The sequence below is a fragment of the Hyperolius riggenbachi genome, chromosome 8, assembly GCF_040937935.1.
Source record: "Hyperolius riggenbachi isolate aHypRig1 chromosome 8, aHypRig1.pri, whole genome shotgun sequence".
Classification (NCBI taxonomy): Eukaryota; Metazoa; Chordata; class Amphibia; order Anura; family Hyperoliidae; genus Hyperolius; species Hyperolius riggenbachi.
In genome coordinates, this window is record NC_090653.1 from 293652101 (window position 1) to 293679326 (window position 27226).

General features: G+C 47.0%; 1 protein-coding gene across 3 annotated transcripts in view; it reads left to right on the forward strand.

Moving 5' to 3' along the window:
• Positions 1-802: 802 nt before the first annotated feature.
• LOC137527988 (ficolin-1-B-like) overlaps positions 803-27226 on the forward strand; it is a 168034-nt gene continuing 141610 nt past the window's right edge. For 2 of the 3 annotated variants that reach the window (XM_068249153.1, XM_068249155.1), the window contains exon 1: positions 805-1719. In XM_068249153.1, the coding sequence (XP_068105254.1) occupies positions 1641-1719 (79 nt within the window). In that variant the 5' untranslated portion in view covers positions 805-1640. Of the gene's footprint in view, positions 1720-27226 lie in introns of all 3 variants that reach the window. The other variant, XM_068249154.1, reaches the window with a different exon arrangement.

Here is a 27226-nt window from a genome sequence, read left to right on the forward strand (position 1 = left end):
GAACAGCAAGTAGAAAATGTAATGTAAAAAAAATAGAGAAAGAAACATCGAAAGTTGATAAGGCAGACAGACATTACCTAACCAGACATCACTGAGTGAGGAAGAGCAATCCTCGCCATGGGGCGCAGTAGTCCAGCACGGCCGACACTACACAAACAGCTGTTTGCGGTGCGTTACACAGTGAGTTTGGTGTGTCAGTGTGAAGCAGAACTCTAATTACACTACCTGATTGATGTATACACATGCAAGATGTTTTAAAGCACGTTAGGCCTGCAATTTAGCATTCAATGTGATTTCTGCCCATAAAACGCTGCTTTGCGTCAAATCCAGAGTTTCCCCGGGACTTTGGGCATGTATCCCACTCCGCCATGCCCCCCTCCAGGTGTTAGACCCCTTCAAACATCTTTTCCATCACTTTTGTGGCCAGCATAAGTGTTTCTAGTTTTCAGAGTTCGCCTCCCCATTGAAGTCTATTGCGGTTCGCAAACTTTTTTGTGAACCGAACCTTCAGCGGAGGTTCGCGAACCGAAAATCGGAGGTTCGCGACATCTCTACTCACAACGCCATTACATAGAGCTAACAAATATTTATGTATATGAAAATGAGGTGCAGCAAGTTGATGATTACTAGCAATTCATAAACATTAAACTTTAAATATTTGCTTAAGATCTGATTATTCTGAAAACACAGGAGTTTCCCGTAAGCTCTGTCACAACACATACTTGCAGGTATTTGATCAGGTAAACCAGCAGAATCAGATAGCAAAGTAAACATTGCTTCAGAGCTCTGAGCTCAGTGACAGTAAGAGCTCAGTGATCTCCTGTGTCACATAGACAGGCACCTCCAGCCCCACTGTCAACCTGACAGCCTCTCCTGTGTCCAGCCTGCCAGCCTCTCCTGTGTCCAACCTGACAGCCTCTCCTGTGTCCAGCCTGACAGCCTCTCCTGTGTCCAGCCTGACAGCCTCTCCTGTGTCCAGCCTGACAGCCTCTCCTGTGTCCAGCCTGACAGCCTCTCCTGTGTCCAGCCTGCCAGCCTCTCCTGTGTCCAGCCTGACAGCTTCTCCTGTGTCCAGCCTGACAGCTTCTCCTGTGTCCAGCCTGCCAGCCTCTCCTGTGTCCAGCCTGCCAGCCTCTCCTGTGTCCAGCCTGCCAGCCTCTCCTGTGTCCAGCCTGACAGCCTCTCCTGTGTCCAGCCTGACAGCCTCTCCTGTGTCCAGCCTGACAGCCTCTCCTGTGTCCAGCCTTCCAGCCTCTCCTGTGTCCAGCCTGCCAGCCTCTCCTGTGTCCAGCCTGCCAGCCTCTCCTGTGTCCAGCCTGCCAGCCTCTCCTGTGTCCAGCCTGCCAGCCTCTCCTGTGTCCAGCCTGCCAGCCTCTCCTGTGTCCAGCCTGCCAGCCTCTCCTGTGTCCAGCCTGCCAGCCTCTCCTGTGTCCAGCCTGCCAGCCTCTCCTGTGTCCAGCCTGCCAGCCTCTCCTGTGTCCAGCCTGCCAGCCTCTCCTGTGTCCAGCCTGACAGCCTCTCCTGTGTCCAGCCTGACAGCCTCTCCTGTGTCCAGCCTGACAGCCTCTCCTGTGTCCAGCCTGACAGCCTCTCCTCTATCAGTTTCTAAAGTAAGATCTAAATTCTGAAGAGCAGTGGCTATGAGGGGAGCAGGGCAGATTGCACGATGGATCCTGTGGGTTACGGTTATTGTCTATCTCAATGTGGATGCCTGTCAAGGTTAGTAGATCCTGTGTTCTCACTTGTAGTGTTTAATCAAAATTTGCTTAATTTCACGTTTCCATAGTTATGGACACGAATTTTACAGTTACGACCTGAGTTCATCATTTCGTAATTGCATTACAAAACGTAATCCATAATTCTGTTAGTGTAATTTCCTTTGTGTAATTTTGCGTTCTGCAGCAAATTCATGTTTAAAACATAATTTCATGTTTTTATATAGAAACACATTTATGTTAATTACGAAAATGGACGTAATTTTGTTTATAATAGTTGTTATGCAAATGTAAGTAATTACTAAATTCAGGAAAGTTACTCATTTGATTTGCAAAGGTCCCATTCTTTAAATGTATCATGTTTCATCTTTGCAGCATTATAGAGTAATTCTTTCTCTTGAATTATTCAGTATCTTTAACGCTGATTTGAAAGTCTTTTGTCACTTATGATGTAGACTGTGAGCATCCTTGTATGTGAATTTTGGTATGTTATATGGATGTTTTTTCTCTAATGATGAAAATAATGGGATAGTTTAGTATCAATTAGTTTGATAAGAACAGAGTCACTTTTCACAAACTATTTCTTCAACTAGCTAGCAGGGCTGTCTCTTTCTGATACGTCTGCTAGAACATTTGCCTGAATGTCTCTCATAATATACAGCTTATTCTTGACTTAAATGGCACTCTTCTCCATTCTTATTCTGGGGTATTCGAGGTAGTGGTCATGTTATTGATGCAGCAGAAAAACAAACGAATGCCTATATATATGGCCATTTCAACGATGATAATGCAAAGAATTGTATTTAGCATGTTTCCAATCCATCCGGAAAACCAGTTAACTTGGTTGAGAAACTCCAATGATGCTGTCTCTGAATTTCTCCTTCTGAAGGCGGCTTTCACTTCTTCCATATGTTTCAAGTGTCCTTCTATTATTTCACTATAGTTTTGATGTATAAAGTTGCAACAAGCTGCTCCTACAATTGCACATGTTCCTCCTTGTGCTGCAGTTACAAAGTCTAACACTAGAGTATGTTGAGCCAACATTTTAGTATGCCATTTGAACTCTTCGTTCACTATTCCAATAGTCTGAAATATTTTATCTGTAACATTATCAAATAGTCCAGCAAGCAATTCTATATTTTGCGAGTTTATTAAAGTTAGTCCTCCTGTTCCAATCAGTCCAGTAAACGCACCAGCTTTTGCATACCATGGTACTTGAAGGAGTCTTCCTTTCTTAGTTCCATCAGCACTTCTCTTGTACACATGATGATTGGAAATTTGCTCAATGCTTATCTGGTCTTTCTTGACAAACCAAGTGGCGGGTGCTATTTTAATGATTGTACACCTTCCTTTTCCACCTATAGGTAATAACTTGTACGCTGTGTTTCCACAAGCCCAGAACCAGTTATATGGCAGTTTGATTTGTCCCAAGATGCTTCCTTGAAATGCATAGGTGAACAGCGGTTCTCTCCAAGTTTTATTTGCAAAGAGATTTTCATATTGTTTTCTTTTTTCAGTCAACGTGTAAGTTAGTCCTTTTTTCCCAGTTACAGTGTAGATTTATGATTGTTCCTTTTGGAGTATATCCCAAATGTTGTGATGAACCAGTAGAGATATTTTTGGGGTTCAAACATATGTATGACTGTCCTTTGTTTAATTGAACAGGATTTTCTCTTTCAATTGTCCACCAGGGAGCATACATCCAGGTTGTCAATTATAGTCCATGTATGGAGTAATTGAATTTTTCTGTAGAAAATGTCCTATAACTTGCATGTGTAGTATTTACCAATTCTTCTAGTGGTACTGGAATTGCTAGGTTAGGCCCCGTTCACACTTGCGGTTTTGCAAAAACCGCACCGGATGTCCGGACCGCACCGGATCCGGATCGGACCTGAACCGTACGGTTCCTGTCCGGATCCGGTCCGGATCCGGTCCGGTTGCATACGGTTTCCGTGCGGTATGAACACGGTTGCGGTCCGGATCCGGATTCTTAAAGAGATAACAACCGGTATAAATACCTGGGGTTCTGGGAGGTCAGCAGAAGCTCTGGGGTCATTGTTGGAGACAGCTGGACGTGTGGAGACCATCCTTGGATACAGAGACAGCAGTTGGGACCATGGATCCAGTCATTTTTTACGCTTATTACCTGGGAATTCTCTCCTTCCTGTTGTTTACCTACTACTATGTGGGGAGAAGGCGTGCTCCTCGCAGGAGATGGTGGGTGCACCCTCTACTAGCCAGGAGGCAGAGGAAGGGAGAGTTCCAGGCCCTCTACCGGGACCTCAGACGACACCCACAGAAGTTCTACAGCTACACTCGGATGTCTATTCCCCTGTAAGTGTATAGGCCTAAATACACCAACCCCCACCATTCCTAAACACCCCACCCTCACCCCCACAACACCTCATCCCTGTATACCTAGCTAAACACACCACCCTGACCCCCACACCCCTGTATACCTAGCTATACACTACACCCCCACCCTCCACAACACTCCCAAACCTCTGTAAACACACCTCCCCCATCCTCCACCCAACACCTTGTCCCACAACATACTTTACAGCTTCTTCCTTTACATCTCCTGACAGGTTTGATACCCTTTTGGAGATGGTGAAGGATGACCTTAGGAAGAAGGATACCACGTTCAGGAGAGCAGTCACACCACAAGAACAACTACTCATCACACTGAGGTATGTAAAAACAAATTTTTTTATTGCAAAAACAACCACTTTCCAACATGGAAACATTCTTCCAACATGGAAGACAAAAAATTAACATATCTATGGTATAGCCCGGTCAGTTTTAAGGAACACCAACCACCAACTTTGTGCTGGAAGAGTTGTAGGGCATAGCTGCCCAAGTGTCTTTCGGGGACACCAGGCCCTAAAATTGAAGTGCTTCAAAAACCTAACCACTGGCACATGACCCTCTGAGCCATGGATGAAGGACACAGGGCAGTGAAAAGGCTAGGCCTCTCACCGACCAGTCAAGGTGTCCTTCATCCATGGCTCCAAGGGTCTTGTGCAAGTGGTTAGGAACAAGAACAAAGTGAGGAGCAAGAGGAACCGATGGCAGAGGTGCATGACTACAGGTGCAGTGCAACAGGCACAAGGTTGTGACCCAGGTAGTGTCTTTCAGGGACACCAGGCCCTAAAATTGAAGTGCTTCAAAAACCTAACCACTGGCACATGACCCTCTGAGCCATGGATGAAGGACACAGGGCAGTGAAAAGGCTAGGCCTCTCACCGACCAGTCAAGGTGTCCTTCATCCATGGCTCCAAGGGTCTTGTGCAAGTGGTTAGGAACAAGAACAAAGTGAGGAGCAAGAGGAACCGATGGCAGAGGTGCATGACTACAGGTGCAGTGCAACAGGCACAAGGTTGTGACCCAGGTAGTGTCTTTCGGGGACACCAGGCCCTAAAATTGAACTGCTTCAAAAACCTAACCACTGGCACATGACCCTCTGAGCCATGGATGAAGGACACAGGGCAGTGAAAAGGCTAGGCCTCTCACCGACCAGTCAAGGTGTCCTTCATCCATGGCTCCAAGGGTCTTGTGCAAGTGGTTAGGAACAAGAACAAAGTGAGGAGCAAGAGGAACCGATGGCAGAGGTGCATGACTACAGGTGCAGTGCAACAGGCACAGGGTTGTGACCCAGGTAGTGTCTTTCGGGGACACTAGGCCCTAAAATTGAAGTGCTTCAAAAACCTAACCACTGGCACAGGACCCTCTGAGCCATGGATGAAGGACACAGGGCAGTGAAAAGGCTAGGCCTCTCACCGACCAGTCAAGGTGTCCTTCATCCATGGCTCCAAGGGTCTTGTGCAAGTGGTTAGGAACAAGAACAAAGTGAGGAGCAAGAGGAACCGATGGCAGAGGTGCATGACTACAGGTGCAGTGCAACAGGCACAAGGTTGTGACCCAGGTAGTGTCTTTCGGGGACACTAGTCCCTAAAATTGAAGTGCTTCAAAAACCTAACCACTGGCACAGGACCCTCTGAGCCATGGATGAAGGACACAGGGCAGTGAAAAGGCTAGGCCTCTCACCGACCAGTCAAGGTGTCCTTCACCCATGGCTCCAAGGGTCTTGTGCAAGTGATTAGGATCAACAAAGTAAGGAACAAGAGGAATCAAAGGCACAGGTGCAGGACTACAGGTGCTGTGCAACAGGCACAAGGTTGTGACCCAGGTAGTGTCTTTCGGGGACACCAGGCCCTAAATTATTAGTGCTTCTAAAACCTAACGACTGGCACAGGACCCTCTGAGCCATGGATGAAGGACACAGGTCAGTGAAAAGGCTAGGCCTCTCACCGACCAGTCAAGGTGTCCTTCACCCATGGCTCCAAGGGTCTTGTGCAAGTGATTAGGATCAACAAAGTAAGGAACAAGAGGAATCAAAGGCACAGGTGCAGGACTACAGGTGCTGTGCAACAGGCACAAGGTTGTGACCCAGGTAGTGTCTTTCGGGGACACCAGGCCCTAAAGTTCAAGTCCAGCAAAACCAAAAGTTAAAAAGCCCTGTGATGGTATCCTTCCTCCGAGGATCGGAGGTATTCAGAGGAGCATGTCCAGGAACAATTTGACTTTTTTTTTCAAATTGTATCGGCACCACTACTAGAAAAGGTGGGAGTTGCTGCCTGGAAATCTGGACTCTCTTGGGTGCTGGTCGTGGATGAGCTGGACCCTGACAGCGGTGGCCCATATTGACTGCCTCTGTAGCCGGTGTACATCTGTGATGATTGCCAGGTGGGCACCGCTGTTGGTTGTGGGGGTCTAAAAATTGGTGGTTGCAATAATGGCGTGTCCATGTGCTGTTTAATCACCTCCAGCAAATTGGAATGGCACGCCATCAGGTTTTGTGAAGGCACCTTTTCTAGATATGGTATTAGAGACATCACAGTGTGAAAACACGGGTGTGCCTGCAATTTCAGTAGTTCCTTGCTTTGTTGATGCATTTGCTGCATCATGTTCTGCAGCTGGCCCACCGACTGATGATGCTGCGCACGCAGTTGGTCGATTTCTCCTCTGTGCATCTCATGCATCATTTTAAGCTCGTCCCTGTAGTGCCCATGTACAGCGTCGAGCTCACATTGCAGTGTAGTGATGTGGGACTTGTACTGCTCCATGATATGGCCCCTGTCCTCATCTTGCAACTGCCGGGTTATGAGAGTTTGGTGGCTCTGAAGAATCCCGAGAAGTCCGGAGACAGCCCCGGACATCTCGGACTCTGTCTCTCTCCTTGTTGGGGGGAGGGTACCTCGACGCCTCACTGGTGTGGTGGTCCTCACTGGTGGTGTGGCAGCATCTTCCCGTCCTCTGGCCTGTGTCGGGGTTGCCCTGCGCGCTGGTTGTGCTGCAGTCTCTCGGTGCTCCTCACTTTGTTCTTGTTCCCCTGGAGCTTCCATAGCGGTCGATTGTGGAGGTTCAGCTTCTTCCACACTCGGTCCTGCAACCTCAACATCCAAGCTCTCTTCTGCCAAGTCATCATCAAAGGACGGAGTTGTGATTAAGGACTCCCTCCTCCTACTCCTCGCCTCGGGGCAATAGGTTACATCGGCGACGTCATCATCCACCAAGCTCTCCTCACTGCTGAACCGTGCCTCCTGGGTCGGTTCCTCTTGCTCCAAATTGTCTTCAGTCCTGTAGATAAAAAAAAAATTTATTGGTGTGCCAAACAGCATGTGGCGTCAATTCACAGAGCTAGCAAACACTAGCAATCACTTTATCACCCGTTTCTACCCAACATTTGATAAAGCTTGTGAGAAAAGTTCGCTAGCCATGGGAATTGAGGCCATAGCAATACATGGCCGAAGTCATGGTAAATGAGCTCTCAGTTCCTGCCCACAGTAGTGGTACTTAAAGTCTAGGTTCCAGGCTTGCATTGATGAAAGACAATTGCTTGGCAAATTGGTAGTCTTTTTGGCGCCTTCCCCCGCCACTGCCACTTCGTTCGGCAAGTTTTTTCTTCCGTAGCCATTTCACATATGCATCCCGTATATTGCGCCACCTTGTCTTGTACCTTTCTCCTGTAACGACATGAAAAATTGATTTCGATTATTTCTCTTGTAGGTACATCGCAACTGGACAAACATATACATCGCTACATGTCACATTTCTTATTGGGAAGAGCACGGTGGCAGGCATCGTCGTGAGGACTTCGAGGATCCTTTGGACGCGACTGAGGGCCAGATACATGCCTGTGCCGGACACCACGAAATGGGAGGAGATCGCCCAGGGCTTCTGGACCGAGTGCAAGTTTCCTAATTGTGTTGGCGCACTGGATGGGAAACACATCCGGCTTCAGAAACCCGTGGGGAGTGGCAGCCATTATTTCAACTATAAAAAATACTTCAGCATTGTTCTAATGGCAGTGGCAGATGCGGACTACAAGTTTGTGTACGTGGACGTGGGGTCGTACGGTAGTTCCAATGACTCTGGAATTTTCCAGCGTACGACCCTTTGCCGGCTGATGGAGGAAGGCAGACTGCGTCTCCCCCGTGACAGACCCTGGCCTGGGACAAGGGCACCGGCCTACCCCTATGTGTTTGTGGGGGACGAGGCCTTCGCCCTGTCCGACCATGTAATGCGTCCGTACCCAGACAGGGGACTTGATGCCAGCCAGCTACACTTCAATGCTCGGTTGAGCCGTGCAAGGAGAATGGTGGAGTGCACATTTGGGATCCTGGTGTCAAAGTGGAGGGTGTTCCACACGCCCATGCTGCTGAAACCGGGCAACGCAGTTGTCGTGGTGAAGGCAGCATGCATCCTCCACAACTTTGTGCGGCAGGAGGAAAGAGAGACTCCGGAACCCCCGAATGTGCTTCCACTAATGCCCCTGCGGAGGTATGCAACCAGGCCAAGGGTAGTGTCACTGCGGAACAGGGACCAACTGAGACTTTATTTTACCACACCACCTGGACGAGGGTGAATGTTTGGTTTTTAATATGTTTTGTTGAAATGTGTTTATTTTGGAGTTTCAAGTTTGAGTGAATTTAAATGTATTAATTTTTTACAATAAATTGATGTATAATAATTGGTCATTGTGTATGTTATATGTGCACAGGTGGGGTACATCGCAGGTGGGTGGGATACATCACAGGTGGGTGGGATACAGCACAGGTGGGTGGGATACAGCACAGGTGGGGTACAGGTGGGTGGGATACATCACAGGTGGGGTAGAGGTGGGTGGGATACATCACAGGTGGGGTAGAGGTGGGTGGGATACATCACAGGTGGGGTACAGGTGGGTGTGATACAGCACAGGTGGGGTAGAGGTGGGTGGGATACATCACAGGTGGGGTACTGGTGGGTGGGATACATCACAGGTGGGGTAGAGGTGGGTGGGATACATCACAGGTGGGGTAGAGGTGGGTGGGATACATCACAGGTGGGGTACTGGTGGGTGTGATACAGCACAGGTGGGGTACAGGTGGGTGGGATACATCACAGGTGGGGTAGAGGTGGGTGGGATACATCACAGGTGGGGTAGAGGTGGGTGGGATACATCACAGGTGGGGTAGAGGTGGGTGGGATACATCACAGGTGGGGTACTGGTGGGTGGGATACATCACAGGTGGGGTACTGGTGGGTGGGATACATCACAGGTGGTGTACTGGTGGGTGGGATACATCACAGGTGGGGTACTGGTGGGTGGGATACATCACAGGTGGGGTACTGGTGGGTGGGATACATCACAGGTGGGGTACTGGTGGGTGGGATACATCACAGGTGGGGTACTGGTGGGTGGGATACATCACAGGTGGGGTACTGGTGGGTGGGATACATCACAGGTGGGATACATCACAGGTGGGGTACAGGTGGGTGTGATACATCACAGGTGGGTGGGATACAGCACAGGTGGGGTACAGGTGGGTGGGATACATCACAGGTGGGGTACTGGTGGGTGGGATACATCACAGGTGGGTGGGATACATCACAGGTGGGGTACAGGTGGGTGGGATACATCACAGGTGGGATACATCACAGGTGGGGTAGAGGTGGGTGGGATACAGCACAGGTGGGTGGGATACAGCACAGGTGGGTGGGATACATCACAGGTGGGTGGGATACAGCACAGGTGGGTGGGATACAGCACAGGTGGGTGGGATACAGCACAGGTGGGGTACAGGTGGGTGGGATACATCACAGGTGGGTGGGATACAGCACAGGTGGGGTACAGGTGGGTGGGGAACAGGTGGGTGGGCAACACGTGGGTGACACAAATCCATAGCAAAAGTTGAATACATCACAAGCTTAAACCACAAGCCCCCCCCAAAAAAACTTCTAGTCAACATACCCTCTGTGCCTTGCTGTCTCTTGCTCAAGTTCTCAAAGTCCTCCACATACAGCTTGGCAATTTTTTTCCACAGGCCTCTGCATTTTTTGATGTTGCTGTGGTCCGCATCCCCCTTGTCCCACAGGGCTGGTACCTGCTGCACCTGTAGGATGAGGTCTTCTGATGTGTAGGGCCTCACCCCCTCGCTATCAGACAGATCCTGCTCCATATTGCTGCCAAAGAGCTCCAGCATGAAGTCACTGCTGCTCCACTCTGTGAACGCTGGTGCCATGTGGTCCCCATCCAAAATGGCCACCATACCATAGAGTCTGCATAGGAAGTGTGGTACAACATCCGGTTTTTATAGCCAGTGTGTTGTGCGCTCTCCGGTTCTCATTGGTTTCCATTGGCCGGATGCAACATTCCGGCTCCGGTCCGGATACGTCAGCCGGACCAGCCGGACCAAAAAATAGCGCATGTTGGAACGGACGCCGGAGTCCGGATCCGGTCCGGCTCCGGTCCGGACGAAACGGACGCATGTGAACGGTCGCATAGACTTTCATTGCTATGCCGTGCGTCCGTTTCGTCCGGTCCGCATGCGGTCCGGCTCCGGCACGGCTCCGGCACGGCGATTCCGGATAGCAGCCGCTAATGTGAACCGGGCCTTAGGCATGATTTTTGCGGATAGTGGAGTATGTGAACAGATCCAACAGTCACTCTTGTTCAAACGCTGGGCATATTGTTGATGCATCAAGATCAATTTATTTTGAAGTTTTCCTTGTAGATTATGCCGTTCCGCTTCAGTATGCAGTAGTAGCGGCAGACGCAGCAAACACCATAATAGTGGCATCTTTATGGATTGTAGAGTAGGATGTCAGTTTCAGCACCTTAAAGAGGAACTCCAGTGAAAATAATGTAGTAAAAAAAAGTGCTTCATTTTTTACCATAATTATGTATAAATGATTTAGTCAGTGTTTGCTCATTGTAAAATCTTTCCTCTCCCCGATTTACATTCTGACATTTATTACATGGTGACATTGTTACTGTGGGCAGGTTATGTAGCTGCTCCTAGCTGTTTTGGCTGTTAGAGACAGCTGTAAACAGCTAATTCCTGTCTGAACATTGTTACATTGTGGCAGTTTGCCCAGAGTACCGCGGTACTCAGAGCTTCTTGTGGGAGGGGTTTCAGCACAAAATCAGTCATACAGCGCCCCCTGATGGTCTGTTTGTGAAAATCATTATATTTCTCATGTAAAAGGGGGTATCAGCTACTGATTGGGATAAAGTTCAATTCTAGGTTGGAGTTTCTCTTTAAAATATAAAAAAAGTAAAGAGAGGCAAAACATATATAATATGAAATATTCTTGGTGACCTTCAGCATAAAATAACTACCTTCTCACATGTGATTCTGAAACAAAAATATATTTTTTTTATGTTACTAGGTGCAGGTTGTATTTTTACTTGTTTGAGAGACAAAGTAAAAAATGAATAGCAATCTAGTTATGAAGTCCACTGTATTCAAGCTTGCAGTTCTTAAAGAGTCATTGCATTATATGTATTTGAAGAAAAATAGGAATTTGCTTCATCACAATATGTGCTTACTTGTCCGTTGTAAAGTACTGTACTTCTCATAAAAATATCTTGTTGTGAAGTTTGAACTAAAAAATATAAACATTGTCCGTATTTCTCTAATATTTCCTCTGTATTCTGAGATATCAACGGCATGTTGTATTTGAAAGAAAAAAGCTGCGAAATCCATCCTTTTTTTAATCACTCGTCAGAGATATATAGGGATATGTAGGTGGTGCTTTTCTTCTCAGATAAAAATAACTTGCACCATTATTTATTAAAGTCTTTCATAGACCGTAGCATGAGTGTGCTTGTAACAAAAAAATCTCCTCATTTGAGATTAAAAAGCATAAGAATTCTTCCTTCTTTGCTTCAGATTATGGTTGCAGTTACATGTCTAACCATACATATAAAAACTTTAGCTAGCTTATTTTCCCGGGTAAAATTCACAATGATCTATGTTTCCCTTATTATATAGGAGAGAACAGAGGCGCCAAAAGGATAAAAGGGGTTTTAAATGAGCTTAAAAGGCAAACATTTGGTAATTAGAGTAGGCAGTGGTGGACTTACCTCAGAGGTGCCGAGTGTTGTTTGTTTTGCTAGATGCTGTAACTCCTTTTTCTATTGCCTGAGGAAGCGGGCGCTGACCCGTGAAACGCGTTGCTTTGTTTTATCTGGAGTTCGTTAATAAATAGACTGAATGTACAGTCATGTTGTGTCTGCTTGGAGGAGGTAAGTCCACCACTGCCTCCACTAATTACCAAATGTTTGGCTTTTAAGCTCCTTTAAAACCCCTTTTATCCTTTTGGCGCCTTTGTTCTCTCCTATATAATATTGTATCCACCCTGGGTGGAGGGTTGCGACCCTTTTCTACTATCTACAGAGAGCGACTTCTTATTCCTGAGTGGGGTCAGGATAATCTCCCCACCTGCCTTTACAGTGGTTGCCTATTGGTGACCCATGCTTGTGAGTATAACAACTATTACTCTTTGTCATTATCCCCTTTGTCAATACATACTACACTATTGGGGCTCTTGGTGTTCCTCTGTTTATCTCGTTTGTAGGTTTCCATTATGTGAATACTGTATATTCCTGCGTATAAGACTACTTCTTAACCCTTGAAAATCTTCTGAATAGTTGGGGGTCGTCTTATACGCCGGAATATACGGTATATCTAATTCCAGGGAACCTGTTAACACATCTGGGGTGCCATCTGTCAAATATCTGATCGATATCTGCTTAAAATGATTACTAACTACCCTAAAGGGCCAGCCTGAAGGTCGTCATAACCAAGATTAGACAGTAGTGGGTGCGTATCTCACTCTAAACAGAATATTTATAGGTTAACAGGTTTACCTCTGAAAGAAAAATGCAACACTCAGCTGTCGAATTTTATAAAATTATATTGTTATAAAAAATAGATAAAGCATGCATATATATATATATATATATATATATATATATATATATATATATATATATATATATATATATATATATATATATATATTTATATATATATTTATATATATATATATATATATATATATATATATATATATATTTATTTTTATATATAATATATATATATATTTATTTTTATATATTTATATATATATATATATATATATATATATATATATATATATATATATATATATGTATATATATATAGGAATATACATCTCTCCAGTTGTTGTCCATCATCCAAAAATACATTTTCAAAGTTCCTTTAGTGAAAAGAGTCCATTTCGATATAGCAAATATTCTGCTGTAGCTTTTATCCTTCATCGATAATTGTTGTCTCGAGATTGTACAGTGTATGTTACACACAATATAGCTTTATCCTTAAAAAATGATATATGAAGTTCTATTCTTAGATAAAGAACTTAAAGTAGATATATCTTAATCAATCAAAGCTTGGTAATTGTCTCTAAGCTTGCAATTGCATTTGAATAGTAATGCTTACTGATTGTATATGAAATCTAGCATAGAAACAAGTTATCTAAAAAACTCAAAAAACTGCTGAAGTGTGAAAATGACAAGTCTTTAACTTTTATATAGCTATTGTCAATACATTTTCACCAAGAATAATTGCATATTACCTCTCTGAAGTATCTTTCAGAATCACGTCTGTGAGAAGGCAGGTTTTCGGCCTTAGATGTTTCAATCAGCTAGGATATCAGGCAAACGCATTGCATATTTGGAGTTCATAAATAAAATATATTGACTGTCTTTATTACAGTCGTTGTGTGTCTACTTGGAGGAGGTAAGTCCACCACTACCTCCTCTATTTACCAAAGATTTGTTTTTTTAAGTCATTTAGCTTCCTTTTATCCTTTTGGCACCTCTGTTCTCCTGCATACTATTGAGTCCACCCTGGGTGGAGGGCTGAACCCCCTTTTTCTCATCTACAGAGAGTGACTTCTTATTCCTGAGTGGGGTCAGGAAAATCTCCCCACCTGCCTTTACAGTGGTTGCCTAATTATAACCCTGGTTTGTGAGTTTTAATATTTACTCTATCTAGTAACCATTTACCAGTACATATTACACTATTGGGGCTCTTGGTGTTCCTTGTTTTTATCTCGTTAAATGCGTTAATGTGTTTTTGCCAAAACGTGACCCTATGTAAAGCCATTATATTTTTAGCAAATAAGACTGAAGAAAATTCAAGCTCATCTCTATTCTTAACACCACCATTTTAACCACTTAAGCCCGAAGGGTTGAAATTTTTTTTACATCCGAGCAACTTTCACCCCCCATTCATTTGCCAATAACTTTATCACTACTCATCACAATTAATTGATCTATATCTTGTTTTTTCCGCCACCAATTAGGCTTTCTGTGGGTGGTATATTTTGCTAAGAGCCACTTTACTGTAAATGCATTTTAACAGGAAGAATAAGAAAAAAATGGAAAAATTCATTATTTCTCAGTTTTCAGCCATTATAGTTTTAAAATAATACATGCCTCCATAATTAAAACTCACGTATTGTATTTGCCCATATGCCCCGGGTATTTCACCGTTAAAATTATGTCCCTATCACAATGTATGGCGACAATATTTTATTTGGAAATAAAGGTGCATTTTTTCCGTTTTGCGTCCATCACTGTTTAGAAGCCCATAATTTATTAAATCATATTGATATACTCCTTTGACATGCATATTTAAAAAGTTCAGACCCTTAGGTAACTATTTGTTTTTTGTTTTTTTTTATTATTGTAATTTTTTTTTTTTTTAATTTAAACTTGTATGTGGGTATTTTTTTGGTGTGGGAGGTAAACAGGGTTTTTTTTTAATATATTTATATGTTTATTTGTAAAACTTTTTTTTTTAGGTGTAATTTGCTATTTGGCCACAAGATGGCCAGAATCAAAAAGTCCTGGGAGCGATCGATCTCGCTCCCAGGCAGAAGAAAGGAGACCAGAGCTCAGAAAAGCCGCAGCGTCTGAAGAGACGCTGTCGGCTTTTCTCCGGGGGGGTCCGATCAGCGAAAGGGATTTATAATCCCTTTCACTGATCAGTGGGCTAGCGGCCAGCAGCGGGAGCGCGCACGGGGGGGCCTGCGGGAGCGCGCGCGACCCACGGGAGTGCGCGCAGCCCAACTGGACGAGAAATCTCGTCCAGTTGGGCTTAAGTGGTTAAATAAGTTTATTTGCTCGAAATTCGTGTTGTCTTAATTGTAGGCGCCTTCATGTTTTCCATAATACTCATAACACATAAATATATATATATTTTTATCTTCATAACTTTTTCTCTGGTTGTGATTAGAAACATGGACATGATTAAACAGATCAGGCCTCCTCTTCACATCCTCTGTCTGTAGGGGTACCTCAAGGCTCTGTCCTCGGTCCCCTCCTCTTCTCCATCTACATGCACAGTCTTGGTAACTTAATCAGCTCATTTGGTTTCCAATACCACCTATATGCAGATGATACACAACTATACCTCTTGGCCCCAGACCTTAACTCCCTTCTCACACGGGTTCCAGACTGCCTGTCCGCTATTTCCTCTTTCATGTCCTCTCGCTTCTTAAAACTTAATATGAATAAAACTGAACTAATAGTCTTTCCACCATCCCTGTCCACCCCTTTGCCTGATATTACAATAAATGTTCACAACATGTCTATAACATCAGTTCCCAAAGCACGGTGCTTGGGGGTAATATTTGATTCTTCTCTCTCATTTACTCCTCACATTAACTCCCTAACCAGCTCCTGCCATTTCCAACTGAAAAACATAGCACGTATCCGACCTTTTCTCTCCCATGACACAACCAAAATGTTAGTACATGCTCTTATTATATCTCGATTGGACTATTGCAATATATTGCTTGGTGGACTTCCAACTAACCGACTAGCACCGCTCAGTTCTGTACTGAACTCTGCTGCTCGACTTATTCATCTCTCCTCTCACTCTTCCTCTGCTGACCCTCTCTGTCAAGCTCTTCACTGGCTACCGATTAATGAGAGGATTCAGTTCAAACTCTTAACCCTAACCTACAAAGCTCTCCACAATCTCTCTCCCCTGTACATCTCCTCACTAGTCTCCAGATACCAACCCAACCGCAATCTCAGATCTGCACACGAGCTTCTTCTATCCTCTTCTACAATTACCTCCTCACATTCACGTGTACAAGACTTCTCACGTGCCTCACCCCTCCTCTGGAATGCCCTTCCACAACACATCCGCCACTCTCCCACCTTTGAAATCTTTAAACGCTCCCTCAAACCCCACCTTTTCCGACAAGCATATTCTCTAGCTTAGGCCATGCACCCACTAAATAACCTAATTACGCACTGCCTGTACAAATACAGTATACTTCCCCACCTCTTGTTTCCAACCCATTCCTTTAGATTGTAAGCTCGCAAGGGCAGGGCTCTCACCCTTTTGTGTCATGGAATGTTATTAATTTAATTGCTTGCACGCTGTTAGACATTTATACATTTTAGTCATCATGTTAAATCAAATTGTAATCAGCAGTGCTGTATCTTGTATCAGTATTCATATTTGATGTATATCATTGTCTGTATCATTATGTATCCCTTGTTTGTTTTCTTACATTGTACAGTGCCACGGAATATGTTGGCGCTTTATAAATAAATTAATAATAATAATAATAATAATGATAAAATATACAGGCTAAAAAACTCTCTTTTATAGAGATTTTCTCACCAGAAATAATATAAGGGGACTTCCAAACTATTAAATTAGTACATATGACTTAATTGTTGTTTTTTTAACATTTCTAAAAATACATGTACATGACTTCACTTTTATTTTTTAGATGGGGATTTCTAGATACCCCTTGTGGTTATAAGTGGTAATAGCAGGCACAAGGCTTAGGGCCTAATTATTTTAATACAATCTGAAATAAAGTATATATTACTGATCAGCTTATTAGATATGTGTGAACACTATGTGATTAACATTTTGCGAATAAAGCAGGCTTTCGTTTCAAGCAGTTTCTTGACCTTAATGGTTAAAACTTACTAACCCAACAAATACTGCATAACATGTGAACATTTCTTCAATACTAACTTATTCTTAACCTTGTAGGAATAAACTGCTCACCTCCAAAAATAACACTGAAAATTACACAATCTAATTTTGATTCTGCTCATACTCACAAATCTTGAAATTCACTCAATTAATCTGCAAACCATTTAAACATTTGTACACAGTCTGGGCTAGGGGGGTGATCATTTCTCTGCATTAATATGAGATTCTGACACCAGCGAAGGCAAACTTTTGCAGAAGTTCGTTTCGTCCCATAGTGCGACATTAGGTTCAACCTCTACATCACAGTCAGCAGGCACATTGTAGCCAATTAGGCTACACTCTCTCCTGGATCCGCACCTCCCTTATATAAGGCAGGCTCCGCTGGCCATTACACTGACTCGTGTGCCTGCAATAGTGAGAGAAGGGACAGCTGCTGGCAGACTCTCATAGGGAAAGATTAGTTAGGCTGTTATAGGCTTGTTAGCTTGCTCCTGGCTGATTCTTATTGCTAAAATAGCACCTCACAACATCTCTTTTGAGAGCTAATCTCACTCACACTTGTGTTGCATAGACAGCCTTGCTAATTCATACTGGGTGTGTGCCATTACAAGGCCCAGCACATTCATTGACTACCTGTGTGACAGGTGCACATTGTAATACCCAGTACTGCATATACCTAGTACCTGTTGTGTTTAGTGAACCCACCTCATCACTGCATATACCTACCTTTTGTGTTCAGTGAACCCACCTCATCGCAGCATATACCTAGCTGTTGTGTTCAGTGAACCCACCTCATCACAGCATATACCTAGCTGTTGTGTTCAGTGAACCCACCTCATCGCAGCATATACCTAGCTGTTGTGTTCAGTGAACCCACCTCATCACAGCAGCTTCGGCGGAACCTTTGGCAGCTTCGGCGGAACTAGTGGGACAGCGCGGGCAGCGCTGTACAGCCTTTCCTGGTCCTCTTATTTCTCATACTTGGTGAGTCTTTTGCTTCCTACGATCTCCTTCCCTGCTTATTCATGCACTTTAGAGGTGACTCTAGATTTGGCTATTGCGGCCATCTTATTGCACTAACTTCTACCTCAAGACAGTTCTTGTCTCTATTTTGCTTGGTTATTTGATCAACTGTTGTAGTTTGCACCTGTCACTATTTTGATCCAATTGGTATGCCTATTAATTTTTGCAGCAACATGTTTGTTTTATATAATGTATTTGATAATTGAATTATGCACGGTTACCACTTTAATTTTACTAGGGAGTTCTTAGTCTGTCAATTAGTCTTTTCAGCACTAGCACCTTATCTCTAGCAGGAGAGATGTGAGAACAGCAATTTTCAATATTTATGTGTGTTCCTTCTGGGATAGTGACCTGTGGAGCAGGAGTCCTCATTATTATTATTACCATTATCATTATCTACAAGATTAGGACTCCGCTTTTATTCATTTATCACAGGAGCAACCAGAAGAAACTATACTTATGATACTTTTCAATAGAATCAATTGTTAATTTATTATTTAGGGACATGTGCACCAGGTCTGGCTGTTTGTTTTTAATTGTTTTTTTAACTCATTAGCTGGTCATTAATAAAGATTTTTTTCATGGTAGCTTTGGTGTCCTGAGTTATACCTGATTGAATGCTTCTGCCTATTATCAGATCACAAGAGAGGGGATTCTTTCTCTTTTTTTGTTTAAATATCAGTTTTGAGGTCGTTGACCTATTTCCCCTGATTATTGACACCTATATAGGTAATTAAGATAATGTGACGTTACTCATGCCTGCTCGTTTTCTTTGAGTGTGAATCACAGCATATACCTAGCTGTTGTGTTCAGTAAACCCACCTCATCACAGCATATACCTAGCTGTGGTGTTCAGTGAACCCACCTCATCACTGCATATACCTACCTTTTGTGTTCAGTGCACCCACCCACCTACGTGAGTGCACACAGTGTGATATACCACTCCGTGCATACCTGTTAACTGCAGCTGTGTGACTGCACATTGTATTAGTCAAGTCAGTGCATACCTTTCACTTCATCCCCCCCCCCCCCCCCTGATATGGACAAAATGGACAAAACAGGTAGAGGAAGAGGTAGAGGCAGATCCAGAGGAAGGCCACCCAGCACCGGCAGGTCTGTGCGAGGTGGTGTTGATGTGATTTTGTGCGGCCCAGGCCTAAAGTACAGTGCTCAGAAGAAGACATATGCCATCACCTCCCAAGATTGTCAGGACGTGCTTGACTATTTAACACAGAACACCTCATTTCCCGCAGCCCCCAGCACTACTACAAGCACCACAACCGCTGCATTTGACACTTCGCAGGAGTTATTTGGTGGTGAAATCACTGATTCCCAGCCACTACTGCAACAACAAGATGAAGGCGCTAAGCAAGTTACACCACCTCATATGTGTGAGTTAGGCGACACTACAGACGTAACATGTGAGGAGGAGGATTATGAGGTACCTGCTGTTGGTGCAGTTTTGGAGGTGTCTGAGGCAAGAGAAGCTGGGCAGGATGATTATGATGATGACGATGATACGGATTCCCAATAGAGGAGATGAACAGGGGGACAGTTCAGAGGGGGAGTCAGAGAGGAGTAGGACGAGGCGAGTTGCTGAAAGAAGCAGGGTGAGCTCATTGTCAGAAACAGCTGGTGGCAGTGTGCGGCGCCATGTATCGCCACCTATGGACAGCCAGCCAAAGTGCTCTTCAACGTCAGCTGCTGAGGCCAACATAGTGCCATCACCCCAGGGTGGCTCAGCGGTTTGGAAATTTTTTAGTGTGTCTGCTTCAGATTGGAGCAAAGCCATCTGTTCTCTCTGCCTCCAAAAATTGAGCCATGGAAATGCCAACACTCACGTAGGGACAAGTGTCTTACGAAGGCACCTGGAGAAAAGGCACAAACTGCAATGGGAAGGGCACCTGAGGAAAAGCAGCACACAAAAGAAAAGCCACCCTCCCTTGCACCTTCACAGCCACCCTCCTACACTCCGCCTCTGTCCTTGAGCCGTTCCTGCTCCTCTGCCCACAGCAGCCAGGTGTCCGTGAAGGAAATCTTTAAGTGGAAGAAGCCAATTTCTGCCAGTCACCCCCTTTCCCGGTGTCTGACAGCTGGCGTGGTGGAACTGTTAGCTCGCCAGCTGTTACTATACAAGCTGGTGGACTCTGAGTCCTTCTGTAAATTTGTGACCATTGGGACACCGCAGTGGAAGATGCCAGGCTGCAATTATTTCTCTAAAAAGGCGATACCCAAACTGCACCATGAAGTGGAGAGGCAAGTGGTGTCATCTCTGGCACACAGAGTTGGGTCAAGGGTCAACCTGACCACGGATGCCTGGTCTGCCAAGCACAGTCAGGGCTGCTACATTACTTACACAGCCCATTGGGTCAACCTGGGGACCAATGGCAAGCAGGGAGTGCGTGGCTGTGCAGCAGACCAACTTGTGACACCTCCACGGCTTGCAGGCAAGCCTCCTGCCACCACCTCTCCGCCTGCTACATCCTCTTCGCTGTCATCATCCTCCTTCTCCTTGGCTGGTGCCGTAATCTCCTCTCCAGCTACACAGCCCCATCTCCCCAGGGCCTATGCTGCATGCTAGGTATGACGGTGTCACGCCATCTTAGACATGTCTTGCCTCAAAGCAGAGAGTCACACTGGAGCAGCTCTCCTGGCTGCTCTTAACAAACAGGTGGATCAGTGGCTGACCCTGCACCAGCTGGAGATCGGCAATGTTGTGTGTGACAACGGCAGCAATCTCCTTTCCGCTTTGAATTTGGGAAAGCTGACACAATTTACCCTACATGGCACATGTGCTGAATCTAGTCATTCAAAGATTTGTGTCAAGGTACCCAGGCTTAGAGGACATCCTGAAGCAGGCCAGGAAGTCGTGTGGGCATTTCAGGCGGTCTTACACGGCCATGGCCAGGCTTGCTCTCCAGGACTCCCGAATGCGAATTTACCCAAATTATTCGGGTAAATTTCAGCGTTCCCGAAGTCGAAGCTGAAGCCAAATGCACCGGACCCAAAGCCGAAGGTGGCCGAATGTACGCAATTGAATTCGGCCGGATGATGTGTTGGGTTCGGCTTCGGGATTCGGGAGTGACGCGGGCCAACCAGAATTCCTCCAGCCGAGTCCCTGGCAACGCTAGCAACCAATAAGAGGAGGGGAGCCTGGCCCTCCCCTCCTCTATATAAGGCGGCGGCCATTTTGCGGAGCTACTCACTTGTGTGACTGAGCTGGTACTGAGAGCATCTCCAGTGCTGTGCTGCGTGTCTGATCAAGTGTATTCTGTGCTAAACCTAGCGTTTTGCTTCGTAAACACCTCCTAAACACATTCATTGTACTGTTATATAGATAGAAAGTAATTTGATTGTTTGTAGTCAGCTAGTGTGTACTGTATACTGTGCTAGGCTAGTGTTAGTCTGTGTGCAGGCTTGGCCTGCTAGCCTAGGTAGCCTTAGCCTACTACTAGCTTAGGTAGGTTAGGGATTCTAGTTAGTTGTGTACTATAGTAGTTCAATTGTACTGCTGCTGTTTGTTGTAGTCTGTTAGTTTATAGCTTCAGTACTGTTAGTTAATACTAGTTAGTTACTGATTGACTGTGTACAGGCCAGCATCCCTTGCTGTCTCCTGCTGTGTGACTGTCATTTGCCGGTGCACCCTATTGATTGCGTCTGACCGTGTGTGACCGACCGACTGTAATTTGTCACACTGTCTGGCAGTTAGTTATATTGTTTACTGTTTAGTACAGCAGGCGGTTAATAATTACTACCTGCGCATACAACCGTACTACTACTAGGTTGGTGGTAGTCTCTCTTCCACTACTACTACCACCCACCCCTTCACATGGTAACAAATGAAAAAAATTAAATGAAGGGGTGGGTGGTAGTAGTAGTGGAAGAGAGACTACCACCAACCTAGTAGTAGTACGGTTGTATGCGCAGGTAGTAACTATTAAACGCCTGCTGTACTAAACAGTAAACAATATAACTAACTGCCAGACAGTGGATGACAAACTACAGTCGGTCGGTCACACACGGTCAGACGCAATCAATAGGGTGCGCCGGCAAATGACAGTCACACAGCAGGTGACAACAAGGGATGCTGGCCTGCAAATGTAACAATTTACTACAGAAAGGTAATAAATCACATGGTAACAAATGAAAAAAATTAAATGATTTATTACCTTTCTGTAGTAAATTGTTACATTTGCAGGCCAGCATCCCTTGTTGTCACCTGCTGTGTGACTGTCATTTGCCGGCGCACCCTATTGATTGCGTCTGACCGTGTGTGACCGACCACAATTGTCACCCACTGTCACACGAGTTAGTACTGTAGAGACTCACTGTTAGTACTACTACTGCTACTGCTACTACTACTACTACTACTACTACTACTACTACTACTACTACTACCAGTCAGTCACCACCACCAGCAACCCAGACTTTATTAAAGTTTACACCCTTTCCCGCCGTTTTCTACACACTTGTTTTTTTTTTTACTGTATTCGTATATAAGTGCAAAATGACTGGCAGAGGTAGAGGACGAGGCACCACCAGGAGAGGCAGCGCCATTGCAGCAGCCACTGCCAGCAGCAGCAGGTCTGTGACTGGTCCGCCACCAGCCATTGACCGCAGGGAGGAGGGAGCAGAGGCGCAACAGCAGCGTGTTGCGCCCGTCTTTGAGACGGGTCATCGCCCACGGCCCATTGGGGAGAGTGAGGTGCAGGCTGTGGTGGAAATGATGGCGGGGCAGGAAGCCACCGTTTCCAGCCAGGCCTCCAGCACCAGCGAGACCAGTGCCACCACCAACAGCACTCCGGTCCGCAGCAGGCCTCCACCACTGCTTGAGGTCACGGTGACCCCATTGACCAGCCTGCCCTCACTGAGCTCAGTCTTCACCCCGGTGACTGCAGCCGTGTACAGGGATGTTGTGGAGAAGTTTGAGCAGGAGATAATGGGGACATCATCATGCAAGGAGGAGGAGGAGGAGTTTGAGGTGGAGCAGTTTGTTGTTGGCGCTGATGAGGAGGGGCGTGATGCAGGGGATTGTGGGCTACTGGATGTGGTTGAGGCGGGCTCAGAGGACATGTTTGGGGATGATGATGACATGCTGGATCCTTCCTATGTGCCACCACCAGTACCACCAGCACACTTGCTTGAAGGCAGCTCATCATCGGAGGAGGAGGTGTCTCTGCTGCAAAGGCATGGCAGCAGCAAGGCGGCAAGCACAGGGCGTGGAAGGCAGGAGCCACAGCCTGCTGCTTCAGCCGCTACCACCACCCGCAGCAAACCTCCAACCAAACCAAAAAAGACACAAGCCTCCAAGGGCACCAAAAAAACCCAGTCCTCAAGCTCAAAGGGCAGGTTGAAGTCCCCAGTCTGGCGGTTCTTCACTAAGTGCACAGAGGACCCGACCCGTGCAATTTGCAACAGTTGCAAGGTCAGTCTCAGCAGAGGTCACGATCTCCTCAAGCTGAGTACCTCGTGCCTGTCGACCCACTTAGAGACCAGGAATTTTGAGGATTTTTGTGAGTAAGTATGAGAAGCTAAGTGGCGCAGGCAGTGGTCAGAGCCAGAGAGCCACTGCACAGATTTCAGCAGCAGCAGCATCCCACCCAGCAGCAGCAGTAGGAGCACAGCAGCAGCAACTCACTCCTCCCCCCCGGGCAGCCAGTCCTCAGTTGCCTCATCCGCTCCCTCCACAGTGGCCTCCTCATCTTCCCGCAAACACCGCCAGACCCTGCTCAGCGAGTGCTTTCCCGGTGTGACCAAGGTGTTGCCTCCCGCTCACAGGTGCATCCGGGTGCTGAACGGGTTGCTTGCCCGGGCCATGTGCTCCCAGCTCCTGCCATATTCCTTCGTGCAGGAGGGGAGTGACATGAGAGCGCTGCTGCATTTTGGGATCCTGGAGTGGCAAGTCCCCAGCCACCACTACTTCTCCCGCATGGCGATAAAAAGGACTGCACTGGTTTGCCATGGCGAACGTGGGCCGCGCACTCACAGCGTGATCGAGTGCGCGGCCCACGTTCGCCATGGCAAACCGGTGCAGACACATAACCATGGATTCATGGAGCAGCCGTTTTGGGACAGAATGCTATCTGTCCTTTACGGCACACTGGGTCAGCCTGGTGGAAAGCCCGAGCGAGGAAGCAGCAGCAGGTCCACCCTTGGGCGCATCATCAGCAGCGGCACCAGTTGCCCACTATGTGGTGCCACCACGCGGGGTCAGTGGAGAAGCAGCAGCTCCCGCCGCCAAGCGACAACGCAACAGCAGCGTGAAGGCCCGCCACTGCCAAGCGCTGCTGGAGATGGTGAGCCTGGGGAAGAACAGTCTGACAGCAGTCAATGTGCTCTGCTACCTGAGGGAGCAGGAGAAGACGTGGCTGACCCCCAGAGGCCTCCGAGTCGGATTGGTGGTGTCCAAAAATGCCGCCAACCTGCTGGCTGCCACCAGCAGGGGACACTTATCCCACATCCCCTGCTTGGCCCACGTCCTGAACCTGGTGGTACAGAAGTTCCTGCGCACCTACCAGGGGATGGAGGAGCTGTTGGAAGCGGGGCGGAAAATTGTGCGCACTTTCCGCCGCTCAGCTGCTGCTGCATCAAAGCTGGCAGAGATCCAGCAGCGCGAGGGCCTGCCACCACACCGCCTTGTCATCGATGTGCCGACTCGCTGGAACTCCACCCTGGTGATGTTGGAGCGGCTGGTTGAGCAGAGGAGGGCTGTCAACCGGTACATCGTGGATGGCACTCTCGAAGGCACCACCAAACTCCAGCTCCTCACCAACACACAGTGGGTGCAGATGCAGCAGGTCTGCTTGGTGTTGGCTCCCTTCCTGCAGGGAACCAACCTGGTGAGCCAGGAGCGGGCATCCCTCTGCTAGTGGGTGCCCTTTGTTTGTCTGCTGGAAAGGGCACTTGGCGATTTGGTGGATTTGGGGGAGGAGGCCCTGAAGCAGCTGGAACAGCAGCCGCCTGCGCAGTCCACTGCTGTGCAGGAATTTGAAACCCTGGAGGAGGATGAGGAGGAGTTGGAGGTGCTGGACGTCGCTGCTGAGGGGGAACAGCGGAGCGCAGCAGCAGTGGTGCGAGGGTGGAGAGAGGAGGAAGAGGCTCAGGAGCCAGAGGAGGACACTGACCCTGATGTCTCTGTGTCACGGACCACCCTGTTCCCCATGGCAGCGCACATGCTGTGTTGCCTGCGCACAGACCCCAGGGTGAAGCAGATGCAAGCGAGGGAGGACGCCTGCATCAGCATGATCCTGGATCCACGGCTGAGGGGGAAATGGGCTCAATTTCTGCCTGCTAGAGGACGTGAGCAGCGCACAAGCGAGTTGCAGCAGCTCCTTGTTCGGCGACTGGAGGAAGCCTTCCACCCCCTCTGTCCCTGTCCAGCCAGCACAGCAGCCAATGCCTGTGGCCAGCAGCAGCGTCAGGCACCCAGGAGACCTGCTGTCATTAACGCAGGCGCTCTACATGATGGTAGAGCAGCCGAGAGAGGAGGTGCGTGCAGCAGCCACCTCCTCTGAAAGCCACAGCCAGCGCATGACCCAGATGGTGGCTGAGTACATGGGGTTCTTCAGTGGGCTTGACACCGGCAGTGTGGACCCCATGGAGTACTGGGTGGAGCGGTTGCACATCTGTAGTGAGCTGGCGCAGTACGCCCTGGAAGTCCTGTCTTGCCGCCTTTCCAGCGTGCTGTCCGAGAGGTGCTTCAGTGTGGCCGGTGGCGTGGTCACCGAGAAGTGCTCTCGTCTGTCCACAGAGGGAGTGAACAGACTGACGTTTTTGAAGATCAACCAGGCCTGGATTGAAGGCACGTTCCTGGCACCTACTGTCGGCGAGAGGAGGACATGAGGTGCCTGGGAATCATTCTTTGACAACATAAACCTTCATTCCCGGGGTCCTGCTAATTTGGCCTGGTGTTTCTTCACTTGCTGTGGTAGTAGCGCTAGCTACCATGGCCTGTGACATGCCTGCTGCTGCCACACGTCACTCCTCTTCCTGCTGCTGTTGCTGATGTATTTATATATTTATGAATTTATTGATTTATTTATGAATTTATTTATTTGTGTATTTATTTATTTATTTTATTTATACAGCGCCAACATCTTACGAAGTGCTGATTTTCATCCTCCTGCTGTTCACCACACAATGCATGCCTGCTGCTGCCACACGTCACTCCTCTTCCTGCTGCTGTAGTTATCCTGCTGTCTGTGCTCCCACCGCCAGGGTCCAAAGAATACATTGCCTGCTGCCATTCACCACTCCACCTCCTGCTGCGTTTATCCTCCTGCCTGTCTGTGTTCCCACCACCAGGGTCCACAGAATTCAGCGCTGCTGCCATGTGCCACTAGCTATTATGCCACTACAATAGCTATACTGTTGTAAAAAAAAAAAAAATTCTGAGGTGCCTGGGTTGAAAACTGTGCTGTGCCAGTTGTGCACAATGTGGGCTGCACGACTGCTGTCCGGAACCTCCTCCTGCTCTTTGGTGTTTATTTACCAACGCTAGGTACCATTGGCCTGTGACATTGCCTGCTGCCATACATCACTACTCCTCCTCCTGCTGCTGGCTGTTGGCTGCTGCTATAGTTATCCTCCTGCCTGTCTGTGTTCCCACCGCCAGGGTCCACACATTGCCTGCTGCCATTTGCCACTCCTCCTCCTGCTGAGTTTATGCTCCTGCCTGTCTGTGTTCCCACCGCCAGGGTCCACAGAATTCAGCGCTGCTGCCATGCGCCACTAGCTATTATGCCATTACAATAGCTATACTGTTGTAAAAAAATTTTTTTGAGGTGTCTGGGTTGGAAACTGTGCGGTCCCAGTTGTGCATTGGGCTGCACGACTGCTGTCCGGAACCTCCTCCTGCTCTTTGGTGTTTATTTTCAGCCATGGTACCAACACTAGGTACCATTGGCCTGTGACATTGCCTGCTGCCATTGGTCACTTCTACTCCTCCTCCTCCTCCTCCTGCTGCTGCCTGCTGTCTGCTGCTATAGTTATCCTCCTCCCTGTCTGTGTTCCCACTGCCAGGGTCTACACATTGCCTGCTGCCATTCGCCACTCCTCCTCCTGCTGAGTTTATCCTCCTGCCTGTCTGTGTTCCCACCGCCAGGGTCCACACATTGCCTGCTGCCATTCGCCACTCCTCCT